Source organism: Aethalodelphis obliquidens, unplaced genomic scaffold, assembly GCF_003676395.1.
Source record: "Aethalodelphis obliquidens isolate GAN/ISIS:26980383/991018 unplaced genomic scaffold, ASM367639v1 scaffold49, whole genome shotgun sequence".
Lineage (NCBI taxonomy): Eukaryota > Metazoa > Chordata > Mammalia > Artiodactyla > Delphinidae > Aethalodelphis > Aethalodelphis obliquidens.
In genome coordinates, this window is record NW_020837993.1 from 15,416,057 (window position 1) to 15,435,583 (window position 19,527).

The 19,527-nt window shown below is 38.6% G+C and overlaps 1 protein-coding gene across 7 annotated transcripts in view; it reads left to right on the top strand.

Annotated features, from left to right (window-relative positions):
- Positions 1-11,557, top strand: part of UBE3A (ubiquitin protein ligase E3A) — a 97,464-nt gene extending 85,907 nt beyond the window's left edge. For all 7 annotated transcript variants that reach the window (XM_027083252.1, XM_027083257.1, XM_027083255.1 and 4 more), the window contains 2 exons: positions 3,000-3,143; positions 4,174-11,557. In XM_027083252.1, coding sequence (XP_026939053.1) covers positions 3,000-3,143; positions 4,174-4,294 — 265 coding nt within the window. In that variant the 3' untranslated portion in view covers positions 4,295-11,557. The remainder of the gene's footprint in view (positions 1-2,999; positions 3,144-4,173) is intronic.
- Positions 11,558-19,527: the final 7,970 nt, after the last annotated feature.

The following is a 19,527-nucleotide window of genomic DNA, read 5'->3' on the forward strand; positions in this document are numbered from 1 at the left end:
AAATTGTATTCTAGAATACTAGAATATCAAAAACTAGAATTGTAATTATGGATGTAGGAAGTATGACATTCTCTGCCAAGTTTCTGGAAAGAACTTTCAAATAAATATTAAAATGCATTCTTCAGAAAACTAGAGCTTATCAGTGAATTCGGTAAAGTTGCAGAATACAAAATTAATATACAGAAATCTCTTGCATTTCTATACACTAACAATGAAAGATCAGAAAGGGAAATTAAGGAAACAATCCCATTTACCATCACATCAAAAAGAATAAAATACCTAGGAATAAACCTACCTAAGGAGAAAAAAGACGTGTGCTCCGAAAACTATAGGATGCTGATGAAAGAAATCGAAGACAACACAAACAGATGGAAAGATATACCATGTTCTTGGATTGAAAGATTCAGTATTGTCAAAATGACTATACTACCCAAGGTAACCTACAGATAATCCAATTCCTATCAAATTATCAATGGCATTTTCTAGAACAAAATTTTAAAAATTTGTACAGAAACAGAAAAGACCCCAAATAGCCACAGCAATCCTGAGAAAGAAAAATGGAGCTGGAGGAATCAGGTTCCCTGACTTCAGACTATACTACAAAGCTACAGTAATCAAAACAGTTTGGTATTAGCACGAAAATAGAAATATAGATCAATGGAACAGGATAGAAAGCTCAAATACAAACCCATACACCTATGGTCAATTAATCTATGACAGAGGAGGCACGAATATACAGTGGAGAAAAGACAGTCTCTTTAGTAAGTGGTGCTGGGAAAACTGGACAGCTATATGGAAAAGAATGAAATTAGAACATTCTCTAACACTATACACAAAAATAAATTCAAAATGGATTAAAGACCTAAATGTAAGACTATACTATAAAACTCTTAGAGGAAAACATAGGCAGAAAACTCTGTGACATAAATTGCAGCAATATCTTTCTGAAATAATGAAAATAAAAACAAAAATAAACAAATGGGACCTAATGAAACTTAAAAGCTTTTTGCACAGCAAATGAAGCCATAAACAAAACAAAAAGACAACCCACAGAATGGGAGAATATATTTGCAAACGAAGTGACCAACAAGGGATTAATCTCCAAAATATGCAAACAGCTCATGCAGCTGAATATCAAAAAACAAGCTAATCAGAAAATGGGCAGAAAATCTAAATAGACATTCCTTCGAAGATGACATACAGATGACCAAAAAGCACATGAAAAAATGCTCAACATCGCTAATTATTAGAGAAATGCAAATAGAAACTGCAATGAGGTATCACCTCACACCGGTCAGAATGGCCATCATCAAAAAATCTACAAAAAATAAGTGCTGGAGAGGGTGTGGAGAAAAGGGAATCCTCCCACACTGTTGGTAGGAATGTAAATTGATATAGCCACTATGGAGAACAGTATGGAAGTTCCTTAAAAATTAAAAATAGAGGTACCATATGATCCAGCAATCCCACTCCTGGGCATATATCTGGAGAAAAGGATAATTCAAAAGGATACATGCATCCCAGTGTTCATTGCAGCACTATTTACAATAGCCAAGATGTGGAAGCAACCTAAATGTTCATCAGCAAAGGAATGGATAAAGAAGATGTGGTACATATGTACAATGGATATTACTTAGCCATAAAAAAGAATGAAATAATGCCATTTGCAGCAACATGGATGGACCTGTAGATGATCATACTAAGTGAGGTAAATCAAATAGAGAAAGACAAATACCATGTGATATCACTTATATGTGGAATCTAAAAAAAAATGATACAAGTGCACTTATTTACAAAACAGAAACAGACTCAGACTTCTAAAACCAACTTAATGGTTACCAAAGGGGACAGGTGGGAGGAGGGATAAATTAGGAGTTTGGGATTAACATATATACACTACTGTATATAAAATAGATAATCAACAAGGACCTGTTCTGTAGCACAGGGAACTCAGTATTTTGTAATAACCTATATGGGAAAAGAAGCTGAAAAAGAATGGATATATGTATAACTGAATCACTTTGCTGTACACCTGAAACTAACACAACATTGTAAATCAACTATACTCCAATATAAAATAAAAATTAAATTTAAAAAATGCATTCTTTCACCAATTAAAAATGTTTTTAATTGTTTTCCAAAATCTTAAAAATTTTTATCTGAGAAGTAGTGTGTATGTTAAATTTATGGATTATTATTCAAACAAGCATGCCAGGATTGCTCTTAATGTGCTTGCATTTTGTTTTTAGAGTAAGTTTAACAAGCATCATTATAACATGACTTTTATCACATAGGTTTTAGGAATGCCAGGGATTAAATTATTCTCTTAAAATAACTGCAGATGACAGATATATCAGAATAATACCCCATCTCCCCTTCCCCAGCACACACTATTGATATTGATTATATAATAATTGTATACTTTTTTATTAGTACTTTTAGGTGTGTGGGTTGTTTTTATTTTTTTCTTTTCCTTTTCTTTTGTCTCTTATCTGTATCACCTTCTCCCCCAAAGTTGTGTAAGATATGAGCAGACAAAGAAAATAAAGGACGGGTAAATACAATGTATACACACATGCACACACGTAGACAAAGAAAATAAAGGAGGGGTAAATAAAATACACACACACACACACCCGAAGACATCAGGAGTTAAGTGTTCACAGTACACACATTTTGTATTTTGTTTGTTACTGATTATATATTTACAGTTTACATAATTATTTCCTTTTGTTGGACACTTAGGTTTACCAGTTATTGCTGTTGTAGATAATGTAGTGATGAACAAAAGCTTTTATATTTTTAAAAACTGTTTCCTTAAGATAAATTTGCGTAGTGGAATTCCTAGGTCCTAGATGACCAGAAAAGAATCTTCAGGGTACTTGATATTAACTTCCAGGTTATCTCCTATTATGGTTTTAATGCAAATCATAAACTTACATTAGTGCTCGTTATAATGAATGCCAAACTAAAATCAGTATTTTATCTTTTCTTATTAGGGAGTTCTGGGAAATCGTTCATTCATTTACAGATGAGCAGAAAAGACTCTTCTTGCAGTTTACAACGGGCACAGACAGGGCACCTGTGGGCGGACTAGGAAAATTAAAGATGATTATAGCCAAAAATGGCCCAGACACAGAAAGGTAATTATTAAATTGTGACTGTATACTGAAAACCTTGCATTCCACATTACACATGTGTGACATATCCAGAAGCTTCTGAGCACTTTTGCAATTTTATATAGAAATCTCCAAATCACATGAAACATTAGTTCAGAGAATATTTTGCTGTTAATGTTTGAGAAAATTTTTAAACACTGGCCAGGTTAAAAATTATTATGGAGTTCACTTGATTTGAAATTTTAAAAATTGGTGTGATTAGTTTTTGGTTGAGAATTTTTTAATTGAAAGCCATATTATGTCATCTATTTAGAATAGTAAAGTTGAGGCTCAGGAGATTGTCTATTCAGCCCTATATTATGCTAGAATGACGAATTTCATAGTCCTTACATCGTGTTTCCTCTCCGTCGTGTAAGTTAACATTTGGTGCATAGTGACCGTATGTGAGCAGTAGTATATTTAATAGCTTGAATGTATAGAAACATTTCTATTAGTTTTCTACATTATTTGATATTATTTGGTATTGTCTGTATTATTTGGTATTAATGTAAGTTTATTGGTTATCAAATCAATTACATAGTCATACAAGAATATTTCTAATAAGCATTAAAGAGCCCAGACTTTGAAATTTTGGAAACGAGGTTTGAATATATTACCTCCACCTTTGAGTAAGTTACTTAATTTCTCAGTGACTTCAACTCTACAGTGGGGAAACTGACACCCAGTCTGTAGGTTTATTGTGAGAAAATTTAGTTAAATGAGCTCTCAGGGTTAAGTACCTAAAACAGTATCTGGTATGTAGTAATAATTTTGTGGATGCAATATGTTATCAACAACCATCATCATTATTAGCACTGAGTAATTTATGAGATAGAGACAAACTGCAGTTTGGTAGTTGTATGGCAAGAGCAGAAAGATTATCCATGACTTGTATTAATGTATAGTCTGCATTGCAAACCATCTCAACATATATACCATCTAAAGTAGGATCATTTAATACTGAGCGTATTTCCCATGACTTATTTTCCTATTTTTCCCCTTTCTCTCTATATAGGTTACCTACATCTCATACTTGCTTTAATGTCCTTTTACTTCCGGAATATTCAAGCAAAGAAAAACTTAAAGAGAGATTGTTGAAGGCCATCACTTATGCCAAAGGATTTGGCATGCTGTAAAAAAACAAAAAAAGGGGGGGGAGAAAAAAATTTAAAATTTTAATAAATATAACAAGAGGGATAAAATTGGTGGTGATAGTGACCCAGTACAAAAAGGCTGTAAAATAGTGAACCACAGTAGTCACCTATGTCTGTGCCTCCCTTCTTTATTGGGGATATGTGGGCTGGAACAGCAGATTTCAGCTACTTATATGAACAAATCCTTTATTATTATTATTATTTTATTTTATTTTTTTGCGTGAAAGTGTTACTTTTTCTTTCACTTGTATGTACAGAGAGGTTTTTCTGAATATTTATTTTAAGGGTTAAATCACTTTTGCTTGTGTTTATTACTGCTTGAGGTTGAGCCTTTTTGCATATTTAAAAAATATATACCAACAAACTACTCTCCCAAGGAAAATATTGCCACCATTTGTAGACCATGTAACCTTCAAGTATGTGCTACTTTTTTTGTCCCTGTATCTAACTCAAATCAGGAGCTGTATTTTTTTTTTTAAACAATTTGCTTTTGAAACTTGAAGTCTTGAAAACAGTGTGATGCAGTTGCTGCTGTTCTAGTCCCCAAAGAGTTTTCTGTGCAAAATCTTAAAATCAATAAAGATGGAAGGGAGAACTTGAAATGTTTAACTGCAGCCCTCAGAACTTTACTTTAGTAACAGCACAACGAATTAAAAACAACTCATGCCACAGTATGTTGTCTTCATGTGTCTTGCAATGAACTGTTTCAGTAGCCAATCCTCTTTCTTAGTATATGGAAGGACAGGGATTTGTTGTTGTCGTCACTGTTGTTGTTGTTGTTGTTGTTTTAAGTTTACTGGGGAAAAGTGCATTTGGCCAAAAGAAATGGTAGTCAAACCCTTTGCAAGAAAGGTAGGAAGTTTGTTGTTTATTATAAACATAAAGCATGTGAAAGTGCACTTAAAATAAATTTTTTATTAATTGCTTATTACCCGCATTTTAAATAGACAATCCAAAGTCTTCCCTTCATGTTGCCATCATATCTAATCAGCCATTTTATCAAGGCACATGATCAGTGTTGGAACATAATGGAAAGGATGGCTACTGTGCCTTGTTTTACCTAATCATACAGTAAGCAGAGACCTGGAAGTGAATGGAACTATTACTCTTTAGTCCTATTTACATTGTCTATCCCCAAAGATTAAAGTTTATTTCAAAAAGTAAGTGTTAAATAATACTTTCATGTACTATGGAAAAGTACAGGTTGGTTTAAATTACTGGACATTCAGAAGTAAGTAGTTTCTTCCCCTTTCTAGTCTTCTGTGTCTGTGTTGTTAATTTCTTTTATTGCAATATAAAATAAAAGGATTATGTATTTTTAACTGAGAAGAGACATATTGATATATCCTTTTACTACAAGTTACAGCTAATGTGCTGAGCTTGTGCCTCGATGATTGTTTTAACTGACTATGACAGATCAATTTGATGATTTGTTTGAAATTGGCAGGAAAAATACAGCTTTCAAATCATTGGAGGGGGAAAGAGGATGTCTTTAAGAATTATTTTAATTCTTTTAGTAATTGAGACTTAACTGTTATGTACCATAATGCTAAATAAAAGTGACATTTTTCACCATAATTTAGTGGAAAAAGAAGACATTGCTTTCCATATTGTGATAAAGTAACATGGGGTTTTTCTGGGCCAGCCTTTAGAACACTGTTAAGGTATGTACACTACCTTGATGCAAGGGACCCTCATGCTACTACAGTCATCTTAAAAGGCCTCTCATTCCTGTGCTTTTTGTGTATAATGAAAGTGAGAATAAGAGAAATCAAATACTCTGGGGGCGTTTTGTATAATAAATTCATGAAGAAATTTGTGTTCTTTGGTTCTCAAGTTTTATTATCACTACAGTATTGAAGTTCTACAGTTGTAATAATATCTGTGTGAAGTTTTTGAATAGTAATTGAGTATAGGTTATCAGACATAGAATTCACATCAAATAGACTTTTAACAAACAGTTGAAAATAAACCTACTCTTGAAAATATTTTAAGAGAAAAATTCATTGGTTGTCTAGACTAATTGCTCTCACTTGCTTAGTAACTAATTATCCTGGGCATGTTACCACTTCTTTTTATCATTGCCTCCTTTTCACTACTGTTTACAAAACTGTCACGGAACAATATCTTTAGGAAGAGGAAAAAAAATAGAAATTTTGACTGTAGTAGATATCTACCCCAAATGTCATGTTATAAAGTACTCTTTTGCCTGGATCAGCAGGAAGCTCTGGAGGAAATAAAGAACCATAAACTAAAGTAATTGGTTTTCCAAATAAAATACAAACTTTCTCTTATATATCATTGTTACTGAGTATTTCAAACATACAATAAAAACACGGCCTGTAGCCAAACTTCTCTGGAGCCTGGCCGCTTCAGCAAATTGAGTTGGATTTCCTCCCCTATATACTTTCCTGGGCTGTGCTTAGTTGTGTGATTAAAAAAAAAACACGGCCTGTAGCCAAACTTTTCTGGAGCCCGGCCGCTTCAGCAAATTGAGTTGGATTTCCTCCCCTATATACTTTCCTGGGCTGTGCTTAGTTGTGTGATAAAATCCAATGACAACTTCCCTAGCTTTATTTTGGGATACATACCTAAGCAGGGAGATACACGAAATGAGGCTTCAAACAGCACTTGCTGATGGTATTCATTTCCCCATTGGCACAGGTCCATCTTACTAGAAAAGACATGATTGTAACCTGGCAACATGACTCCCTGTTCCCATAATACCATGACTGTGCTGGGATTTCAGGCCCCTTTAAGGGGTTTTCTCAAGAATTTCATTCAAACTGTCATTGGAAGGAGTGTCTTCCCAAGGCTGCTCTCTGTAGTCATGCTCCCCTTACCTGTTTACCTTAAATTTCTTTTTTGACCTTCCACTGGCTTCTAAGGACCATCTTTACCCTCCCTACCCCTTCCCTGAGCTGCCAGAGAATTCAAAGCACAGCTTCCTCTGGCTCTCTCTCTTGTTGTCTTTTACTACAGTGTTAGTGTATAATTTCCTGGGGAGGCTAGAGAGTGTTACTAGTGCAGAGTCTCAAGACTTTTTCTTTTCCCCTATTCAAATCCAGTAGTTGACTTTTGTTAACCACTGTAGGAAGATTTTGGTGCAGATGTGTCCCTGTGAGAAATGCTGTTAAACTATTGCTGTACCACTAAAAATGCTCTCCTGAAAGATACTCATAGCCTCCTACTTGCCAGTGAGAACTCCAGTAACCTTGGCAGCACCCTGAACTTGGTTCATCTGCTACTGTCCCTTTTTCAGTTTGGATGGATACTACTTTTTTCAGTTGGATGGATACTACTATAATTGTAAAGTTCTGGTCTGTACCTGCCCAATTCTGTCTGTTATTCCTCCACCACTCAAAAAGATTCTTCCTCAAATCCATGTCTTCTGCTCAGTCTCTATCCCCAGAATATGTTTCTGGTACCTCAAAATCAATGCACTTAAAAATGAAACTCTTATGTCTGTACCTACCATTTATTGTTTCTTCCTTAAAAGTATCATTTTCAACTCAGAATCCCTCATCCCTCACTTATCACTGCTTGTATCATTTCTTTCCCCCTCCATCCTTCAACATACTTCCTTTCAGCCCCTGATCCTCTGACTCACCTGGATGCTGTTAGTAGCTTCCTAACTCATCTGCCTGACTAACGTCCTCTTGCATTCTTTTTTGTTCTGCCAAAACACAATTTTGCTAATTTAAATATCCTTTGCTTCAAAACTTGTTCCCCTTTGAATAAATCTGCAAGCCTGCATCCAAAACCCTCCGTAGGCTCAGCCCCACCTCCTTTTCCAATTTTACCATCAGTTACAGGCATGTATCCCTGCGTCCCCACCCACATCTTATTTACCATCAGTTACAGGCATGTCTCCCTGCATCCCCACCCACATCTTAGCATGCTGTGTTTAATTATTTCATATTTCTCAAGTAACCTTGAAGGCCAAAATTTTAAAAGCGCCTCACCCATAAAGACTTCTTCATCAACCCCCAGAGTGTCTCTGTAACCTAACAGCAACCCAAACTTCCATGGTAGTTCATGCATGGTTGGGCACATCGAACAGTGAGGAATCACTGGGATTTTTCTTTTTTTCCCATAATCATTACCTGATGTGGGCAGATTCATGGGGAAGATTGTTTATCTTTGTGCCTCTGCCATGTAGTAGTTGCATAATAACTTTGTTAAAGGATTAGCTCTATTTTTCCACTAGCTTGTCAATCACTACCTGATGAATGATTGAAAATGACTCAGCGTGCCGTAGAATGTTCAATGAAGCTTTTCTTTTTTCCGCTAAAGATGGCCTCAGTCTCCTGTCTCCTCTCCCTCCTCCCCCAAAAAGGTTTTTATTTTAAATATTTGAATATTTAGTGGCTAAAGAACTTGCTCTTGGAGGAAGTGGCTCCCCAGAATAACCGGCTCTGTCATTTCAACCTGTGAAACTGTAGGTTACTAAGAGGGGAAGGATGAAAAGAACAAAGTCCTTGAAGGCAAGATTTTCCTGCTTTATGGATGTGCTCTGGCAACCAGGAGCCTCTGTGCAGCCAGCCTCTGTGGCTACACTCCTCTCCCAGTGGAGATGGGAGCGAGTGTCTTACACCATCCTGTTGTTGCCAAACCCTCACATCAAGGAGCTATTCTTTGCTAAATACTGTGTTTTTTATATTAAATGAAGCACTCACCATGATGAATACCTGTTTTGCCAGAACCTTATAACCATTGCTACAAATTGACCCTTAAATCAGGATTCTTATGTTCAGCTGAACAGGATCTGGAATAATTATCCTATCTTCCAGTCTCCAGGAAACCATAGAAAATGTGATGGGCATGTGTCTAGTAAATAGTGCACAGATTGAGGGTACAACCTTCAGAGTTGGATGACTGGGTCTCAGTCCTGGCCCTGCCCTTCCTTCAGCTTGGATTATCATATCCAAGACTCAGTGAAGTTGAGATACAGATGCTAGGCAACCTGTTGCAAGACAGAAGAGGGAATCCATTGAGAGGCTGGAGATGCTTGTAGTGATTTCTTTTACAGGAGTTGACCCTCATCTACCTCAAAATGGAGGAGGAGTGTTTTCCCTCATCTTTGTTTTTTTAATTAAGATAATTCACATAATAAAATTCACCCCTTTAAGGTATATAATTAGTGGCTCTTAGAATATTCACAAGATTGTGCAAGCATCACATATAATTCTAGAGCATCTTCATCACTGCAAAAAAAGAAAAAAATCTTGTACCCATTAAAAGTGACTGTCTCTCCCCGCTCTCCAAGTACTAACCACTAATCTACTTATCTACTTTTTGTCTATAGATTTGCCAATTTTGGATATTCCATATCAATAGAATCATACAACATGTGGCCTTTTGTGTCTAGCTTTTTTCACTTAGAACAATGTTTTCAAGGTGCATCTATGTTGCAGTATGTTTCAGCACTTCATTTCTTTTTATAGCTGAATAATATTGTATTGCTATACCATATTTTTGTTCATTTGGTAGATATTTGTGTAGTTTTCACTGTTTGGCTATTATAAGTACTACAACCATGAACATTGTGTACAAGTTTTTATGTGGACATAAGCTTTCATTTCTTTTGGCTATGTACACAGGAGTGAATTCCTGGGTCATATGCCCAATCCTTTCAAGGAACTGCCAACTGTTTTCCAACGTGGCTGCACTATTTTACATTCCCACCAGCAACTTGAGTTCTTATTCCTCCACATCCTGGCCAACACATATTATCTGACTTTGATTCCAGCCGTCCTAGTGGGAGTGAAGCGATATCTCAGTTTTGATTTGCATTTTCCTAATGACTAATGTTGAGCATCTTTTCATGTGCTTTTGGCTGTTTTATCATCTTTAGAGACATGTTTATTCAGAACATTTCCCCATTTTTTGATTGAGTTGTCTTTTTATTATTGAGTTGTTTAATTCTGATGCAAGTCCCTTACCAGATAAGTTATTTGCAAATATTTTATCCCATCCTTTGGATAGTATTTTCACTTTATTGATGGTGTTCTTTGAAGTACAAAAGACTTTAATTTTGGTGATATCCAAATTATCTATTTTTTCTTTTGTTGCTTGTGCTTTTGGTGTCATATCTTAAAGAATCATATGTGTCTTGTAGTTTTAGCTCCTATATTTAGATCTTTAATACATTTTTGCATATGGTACCTTGTAGGAGTCTAGCTTCATTTTTTTGGCATGTGGATATCCAATTGTCCAGGCACCAGTTGTTGAAAGACTTACTTCCCTGTGACTAGTGTTGGCACCCTTATGGAGAAATAATTGACCGTAAATATAAGACTTTATTTCTGGACTCTCAATTTCATTCCATTGACCTATATGTCAGTCCTTATGCCAGTACTACATTGTCTTGATTACTGTAGCTTTGTAGTAAGTTTTGAATTTGGGATGTGTGAATCTTCTAACTTTGTTCTTTTTCAAGGTCATTTTGGCTATTCTGGGTGCCTTGCAGTTCCATGTGAATTTTGGGGTCAGCTTATCAGTTTCTACAAAACAGGCAGCTAGGATTTTGATAGGGATTGTGTTGAATCTGTAAATAAATATGGGGAATATCGCTAATTTGACAATATAAAGGTATTCAATTCATGAACATGGTTGTCTTTGCATTTATTAAGGTCTTTAATTTTTTCATTGATGTTTCATAGATTTCAGTGTACAATCTTGGTTTCTTTGGTTAAATATTTTCCTAAGTATTTTATTCTTTTTGTTCTTTTGGATTTTCTATATACAAGATCATGCATCTGCCAAATAGAAATAGTTTGACTTCTTCCCTTTCACTCTGGGTTCTTTTTATTTCTTTCTTTCTAAGTGCCCTGGCTAGCACCTCTAGTACAATATTGAATGGAAGTGGCAAGAACAGATATCTTTATCTTAGTCCTGATTTTATGAGGAAAGCATTTAATCTTTCACCATTGAGTGTGATGCTAACGGTAGGTTTTTCATAGCTGCTTCAGGTTGAGGAAATTTTCCTTCCCTTTCTAGTTTTGAGTGTTTTTTCTCAAGAAAGGATATTAGATTTTGTCAGATGCTTCTTCTGCTTCTGTTAAGATGGTCATGTGGGTTTTGTCCTTTATCACATTGATGGATTTTGGTATGTGGTACCAACCCTGCATTCATGGGGTTATCCTACAGGTCCATGGTACACAAACCTTCTAATATGCTGCTGGGTTTGGTTTGTTTGTATTTTGTTTAGAATATTGCCGAATAAAGGGCACATTTACCAATGATGAGGCTGAAGTGTATGTTTCCTATAGGCCACACCCACATGGGGTCGTTGTAAGAGACTGGTCATGAGCCGTCTTGAAAATTACCCTGCACAAGTGGGCTTCCTGCTCTGGAGCAAGGCATCCAACATCTGAGTACCATCAGATGTAGAAGCTGTGTGAGGAGAAGAAATTGGAAGCTACCAACCAAGCCAGATGTTTCAGTTGGGGTTCCCTGGAGAGTCTGCTTCATGAAAGATAGACATTAACCCCCACCTCTGCCTGAAGGCTCAGTATCCTATTACAGTTGCACCAACTGGATAAGGCAGGATTCTTTTCTCTAATTCCCTCCCTTCCAGAAGGGCCAGACATAGCTTTTGAGTGAGAAAGTAGGTAAAGTGAGGAAGAGCCTATCTTCAGGCTTCCCACTCAGAAGAAGCCCTGAGCAAGAGTTATGTCTTCAATTAGGGGAGAGAGTGGCCTTTTGACGTTTCACTAGTGCGGATTTCATACCCAGAAAAATAGATGCTTTGTTTATTACCTGAAAGTGACCAGAAAAACTACATGACCTGAGAATTCATTCCTAGAAAAACAAATCCAGAGCCAGAGAGCAGACTTGCAAAAAGAAAAACATTGTGTTCTGCTGCACCATCCCCCTTACTTCCTTCCTGACACACAGGTTCCTCATTATGTAGTAAATCAGACCTATAGAAAGGACTTAGGCACACTTAGGATGGTGCTAAGGAAAGATCTCTAAGGGAGATTTCAAACCTACCTCTAGTCCTATTCCAAATGAAGTGTGAAGTTTTTTCTGTTCACTAACATTTACCTGGCAAATAGCAGTTGAATGCTAATCATGTTACAGGTTTGCTGAGGTTTCAGATTGATTTCAGAGCTGCTTTGTTCACTCAAGGAATCTTTTATGGGGAGACAGAATCTAGTGGGCCAGACATACGTATAAACCACAAAGCGTAATAGACGTATGTAGAAATACAGTTCGGACAGAGAATTCAGATCCAAAAAATTTTCAGTTAGGAGGTGAAGGATTAGCTGAATCTTAACGGGTGGGTGGGTGGGTGTATACTAGGCAGACAAGTGGAGGGTGTTCAGTATGCCTGAGTGTAGGGCTCAAAGGGATCAAGACAGGATTGGAAAGGAAGACAGGTCAGATCATGAAAGACCTTGTAGACTTTACCAATGACTTTGGACTTTTATTTTGCAGATACTGTAATACAAAGATAATTCATTTTGCATTTTATATGTATTATAACACGGACTGGAGGAGCATAAGTGCCACGCGGTCTTTGTAGTTAGGAGACCACTGCCATAATTCTAGAATGGTATATAAGAGCCTGAGGATAGAAGGGAGGGGACAGTCTAAGATATATTAGGAACTGGGACTGGGTGACTGATTAGATATTCCTGGGAGAGAGTAGTCAAAGATAAATCCCACATTTCTGGTTTGGGTTAATGGGTTGGTAGTGGTGGTGTGGGGTCTACAGGGAAGAGAAGCAGGTTTTGGAGGGAACATTAATACTCTTGGATTATGTTTCAGTTGAAGTGTCTGAGAGATACACAAGTGGAGCTGTTCAGAGGCAGTTAAAAAAAAAATAAGGGTTTAAAGAAAAGCCTACACAAGATTAAAATGTATGGTTCTTCAGTATAGATGAGCCCTTAGGTAATCACCAGGGAAAGGGAATAAAGGAAGGAAGAAAGAACATGGACAGAATCCCTGGAAAATGCTAGCATTTGAGGGTTACACAAGGAAAGGAAAATGAAAAGCAGTTCACTTATTTGCTCATTTTTATCTGTGTTCCACTAGAAACCGAGCCTGATGAGGGCAGGGACCTTGTCCTTTTTTTCTTTTTTTTTTTTTAGCAGTACGTGGGCCTCTCACTGTTGTGGCCTCTCCCGTTGCGGAGCACAGTCTCCAGAAGCACAGGCTCATCGGCCATGGCTCACGGGCCCAGCCGCTCCGCGGCATGTGGGATCTTCCCAGACCGGGGCACGAACCCGAGTCCCCTGCATCGGCAGGCGGACTCTCAACCACTGCACCACCAGGGAAGCCCAGGGACCTTGTCTTAATCATGGCTGTGCCCCCAGTGCCTAGAGCAGAATGTAAACAAGCTTTGTAGAGCTACAGAGCAACCAGGTTGCCTCAGAAACCCCTTCCCATCCTCTTCCCTTCTGTCCCTCGCACACTTCTGGCTGATACCCTCCCCCACCTCAATTCTTACCGCAGTTTTTAAGAAGGTCATCCCAGGAAATATATCAGCTGTGTGAAAATATTTCAAAACTTTTGAAATGTGATATATATTAACTTGAAAATCATCAATTACAGCAAATGTCCAGCTTTCAGGACTGATCACTGCCTAACACTGCTGGGTTCGGCCCACTTACCAGTGGGTCAAAAAGTTCACAGTAGTGAGATCAAATCGGTTTCTTGAGGCAACTAAGAAGGCAGCCTTGCTCTGGAGATAATCACCAAGGGCAGGAAAATAACCTCCAGTGCTTCAAGCTGAGATTGAGCAGGAGAATCCCAGCTCACCACAACTACAGTGTATGCTTGGGCCTGTCAAATGGAAGTTAGCCTATTACCTAAAAATGCATTTCAGAATTGCCCCCATGTGCTTGCATCCTGTACCCAGACCCAAAGAAAATGCCATTTGCCTTCAATATGTATTGTTAAAAGGACTGAAATATTTTTCAAATTTAAACTATAGTCCCTAAAATATTCATAATTCCAAAGTGCCTTTCACAGTGTATTATTTTGCTTACTTCATTATTGCCTAACTCTTTGCTTAAATTCTACTCCATGAGAGTAGGAATGTGTCTGGTTTTTTCACCCCAATGTTCAGAACGTATTTGTTGAGTGAATGAAATTATGCTTGTATGAATGAAATTATGCTTGTAAAACCAAAGGGCCTGATTTGTCAACTGGACTTCCAGATCTCCACAGAAGCTACCAGTAAAAGTAGTGTAAGAGCTGTTCCTGCATGTGAAGAGGGGGTCCTGGATGGAGCTTTTCTGGCATTCAGGTGCCCCTCACATGTTCCACTGTTCAGGGATAGCACAACCTTATACTGCTTTTATAAATGTAGCTGGTTTTGGAAAGCAATAAGAGGGAAACCAGTTTTCCATATATTCCTAAGAAGATGGTGAGTAAACAATCATGTTTTCCTAAGTAACTTTAGTTTTATGAGCTTCTTTCTCTCTACTGCAGGTCCCCACCCCACTCCCCACTCTAAAATCATGCTTGTAATCCCATTATTTATATAAGGGTGGCTTTTTGTTTCTCATCACAACCACCTGTGTGCTTTCGATACTTCTATGCAAGTAACCCATAGAGGAAATTAGTAAAATTCACACTGAATCCACATGAAGTGGATGCAGTCATTTGGGACAGTGCAGACCACTGCAGTGGACAGGAGTAGCCTCTGTCTGCAGATATGATTTCAGGTGACATTAGCCTGCAATTATTTAGCCATGTGCTTTATAACATTAATTCCACTTATGTTGCTGTCATTATGGGACTTAAGTATTTAGGAAATACAAAGAAATAACATTTAAAGAGAGCCCTACCATTATTCATTTTAATGTAAAATTGCCACTTCTCTGTATGTTTACCTCATGACCATCTAATTGATAACGAAGACCTCAACTTCCTTATATTACCTCAGAAAAAAGTCTGACATGTTAACCAACCACTGGACTGACCACTGGAAGGAAAAAAGACTGAAGATGTTTTATTTTGCTCAAGGGCAGTCATCCAGCATCTGCTTTTGTGACAAGTTAACGTAATTGTATTGTAGAGGTGTAAGGATAAAAATGACCTTCTAAAAAATCATCTTCTCCAACCCTCTTTTTATAGATGAGGAAACTTAGGTCTCAAGCTGTGAAGCACTTTGCCCAAGATTACTCTGGTCATTACATTTATATGAATTTATATGAAGCTAGAAAGTAGAACCTCTGCCTCCCGTTTGGTGCTCTTATCACATCATCAGGCCACTTGCTTGCTTAAGTCAGCATTTCTTTGCTTAACTAAATGTAAGGAGGCTCCCCATAGGGCTTGCCTGCTGAGGATGGGGTGCAGAGGGAGAGTAAAAGAGAGAGCTCTCTCCTAGTTTTCAAGTCGACTAGTTTTCATTGGTTTGATTTTATTGAAAAAGATAAAAAATTAGGGCCAAGTTCCTATTCCTGTTCCCTCCCCAAGCCACTGAAGAAACAAATTTGCTAACATTCCCCAAATTATTGTCTTTTACTCTCTCTTTTTACAGTAAGAGCATTACTGGCAAAAAGTTTCCCAGAATCATGTTCCTCTTAGATATTCCTCCTTGATGTGGATATGAAGGCTTGCGTGGGAAGCTCCAGATGCGGGCCCAGTCCAGCCTGCTCTGCCTCTGCTGCTCGTGCTTGCTGCTTGTCTCCGTGTCTCCATTTGAAGGGCTGCAGGGCGAGTCGTGACCCAGGTCCACTTTCTTACTGTTAAATCCTGCCTTGGTTGTCATGTTTTTATAGAAGAGGAAAAGCATTTTCTCCCTGAGTTCCGGAGCAGTCTTGAGGTCAGGGGTAAGATTTTTCTTGGTAAGTATTAAGAAGTAGTTGCTGAATGATAAAGGGGTGGAAAGGGGAAGGGTGCCTTAGGAAAAAAGGTGTTCTCGGTGATGGGATTGCTTCCAGTTTGTTTTCCAATCTCTTCAGGAATGATTTTCTGCCCTCTTCCTGCACCCTGTGTTCTGATTCCTGGAGCATGCAGTACTCCTTCACTTCCTTTCTCCCAGGGGCTGTTAGAAGAATAACCTTGAAAGAGAAAACATGTGGGCTGTGGTAGACTTTGGATTCTGTCCTCCAGATACTTGGCTCTTTCACTCATGAGAAACTCCTGCCTTAGGCTGACTTGGATCTGGGTTAGCAGTGCCCAGTCCATTTGCATATCCTCTGGGCCATGTGGGCTGTTCTGGGGTCTTGACCTTTTCTTCTTGGGGTGATCCCCACTTCTGTTGCCATAGACTATGTATTTAAGAAGCTTGTCTTTCAATTTCCTGCCAATGGCTGGATCTTGGAAATGACTCTGCACAGTGCTGAAGGGCCTGCTAGGGGAGTCTCTAAGGATCACTTCTCCCCTGAATGGTGGCCTGCTGTCCACAGGAAGCTTTCTCTGTTTTTCTCCCTACTCTGGATTATCCAAAGACTCTAAAGATAAAACCAGAGCTGGTTTGCCCTCCCCTCTGGAGGGAGACCCCCTTATTTTTACAGTTGCCCTCCCATTCTTATCTTTAGAGTCTGCCTTTAAGGTTGCTCTGGAAGCTGTGGGTGGCTAGAGTCTGTCCTTGTCCAGGCTAAGTCTGAAGAGCATCTAGTTCTTCTCCCCCTCTCTCCTGTTCTGGATTATTGCCTTCACTGCTGCCTCACTCTCATCCACCAAGTTGGTGGTGTAGTTACACAACATATTCTTGGAGGTGAGCTGTTTGACCAAGTCCTTGTTGCCTAGCAACCAAGCATGCACCAGCTCTGACTTTCAGAGCTTCGAATGGCATCGTTTATAAAAGGCTTTCTGCTCCATTAGCCAGGCATTAGCTTCGTATTTCTTCCTGGAGTCCAGAAAACTGAGTTTCTTTTTCAGCAAATTCTCTTCTTTCCAATTGAAGGACAGAAATGAGTAGGACTTCTCTGTTTCCATAAGCTTTATGTTCTCTCCTAATATGGAATAGCACCTATGTCCCTGATTTTTGGTGCTAACAAGCTCTGATGGTCACTCTGTTGGTGGCTTTTCCAGGAGATGCCCAGTTTGGTCTGGAGCTCTGACATTTCTCTGCCCACTTGGAGACCTGGCAGCCAGTGTTCTGTCAGCAGACCTGTGAAGGAGCTTAGTGACGTGTGGGCACTATGACCAGAGGGTTCTATTCCAGGCTCCAGTGTTTGTTGTTAAGGACTGTGGATCATCAAGGGCAAGTTCTTCTCCCAAGGACAGAGGTCCTGGGAGGCTTCTTCACTGACCTGTTGAGCACAGGCCCAGCTTCTACCTGAGAACTGTCCCCATTCCAAGGGGAAGGAGACTTAAATGCCATCTACCGTCTCTGAGTGATAGGACCTGAATTGGCAATATCTCCCTGGCAGGTGGTAATGGGGAAGTATTTAATAAGATTAACAACAGAGATATGAAATTTAGAAGTATAATAGGAGAACTTTTATGTAGGTGGTTGAAAAAAGAACTTTTTATAGTTTTATTGTATGAATATCTCAAGGATAGAGTTGGTCAATTGGTTAAAGTTGGGCCCTTTCTTTAATTGTGTTATATAAGAATTTTATTCAAAGATGAGGCCTCCCAAAAGTTAAAAAGGGGGGCGGTGGGGAGGTGGGAGGTAGAGGAGGAGGAAGAAGAGAAGGTAATAAATGAGGATACATTTGCTGAGGGTGCATCAGCTGTTGACAGACTGTCCCTGGATCCTGAGCTCAAGAAATGTGGCCCTAATTGTAGACCTTCTCTAGATAGACTCAGAGAGGGTGACAACAGGGTGGCTCACAGAGCCTGCTAGAAGGTGCTTCTGCCAGCCTGCAGATGTCCCAGATTCCTAATCCTGGCTCCCTTATTCCTCAAACTGTAGCTCCATTTACCTAAGCACCTTCAAATAAACTGCTGCGTTTGTTCTACCAGGAATTTAGTGTGTTAGTGACCCAGCCACTTTGCAACTCAGAATGTTACTTGTTATGGTTTCTTTTTTTTAGCAACTGACCTTTTAACAACTATTATCTTCCTCTCCTTAGGGGTCCATTGATTGTTGCCCATGTAGTATGTAAATCATCTGTCCTCTTCCTCTTCCTCCTATCCCTTTTACTCCTGTTTCCCAGTCTATCCTCAACTCTCCTCAAGAGCAGCAGACCCCAACCTCTTTTATGTAAACGTTGTATTCCTGAAACAGTGCTGAGCCTTCCTTCAGCATACCAAACCTTCTCTAAACCTTAGACTTCCTCTGTGTTTGTTCCCCTTAAGAGTTACTGCTTTGCCAAACCCTGCCGTGTAAAATCACAAAGCTTTGATAGCTCCCACACCTTTCTGGACCTTATCCTTTACTTACATTTAAGGTAAAAGTGTTATTTTTATTAGTAAAATTAAATTCTATAAAAGTGATTTCTAAATTAGAAAGTATTATATAAATCTAAATGAGTTTTCATGAATTCAGGTTGCCTCCCAAATATCCAGGCCATGTTTCTCCAACTGAATGGCTATCATTCAGTTTGGAGGGCAGACCCAGCCACAGGGGTAGATAGGTCCATCTAAGCCAATCAGAATAATGCCACCTGCCTTACCACAGTTGATTGGCTTGGATTGAGTCCGACCAAAACCACTATGACAGAATGTTTACTATAGCTTGAGGAAAAGAGCATGCTTCTCTTATGTGGGTTTTAAGAAGCAACAAGCTGCCTGAACAAGGAAGCATGTTGTTCCAGTTGCTATTAACTCCAGGTGCTGTCATGCCTTCCTACCAACACACACACCCAGCCTTGAGATGATGCTGACCCATGGATGGTTGTGTGGTGGGACAAAACCCAGATTTTAAATCACATGGCTGAGCCATTTCATCAAATCATCCTGGAAGTCTTCAGCTAATGGTATTTTAACTGACATAAGAAAATTTTACTTCTTAGCAAAGTATCAGAACTCCTTTGTAAGGGTAAGTGGCTGTGGGAGAATGATGTTGACCCATTGCACACTGTAGAGGAAGGTCCCTCTTTCACTTCACTGACTTTAAATAGCAGGACAACCATCACAATGGTTTGCATGGTTTGGTTGTATTATTGCAACTGGTGAATGAGCTGAATTAACCCAGTTCTCGTTTATTGACTGTCTTTCCCTTCTCTATCAGGGTTGTTTCCCCTAGTCTGAGCCCCTACAGATTAGAATTGCTAGTTTGTTTTATAGTCAACAGAGCCCATCCAGGGATAATCTTCAAATATTTAACAATGTGGCACCAACCAATTGGAACAGATGCC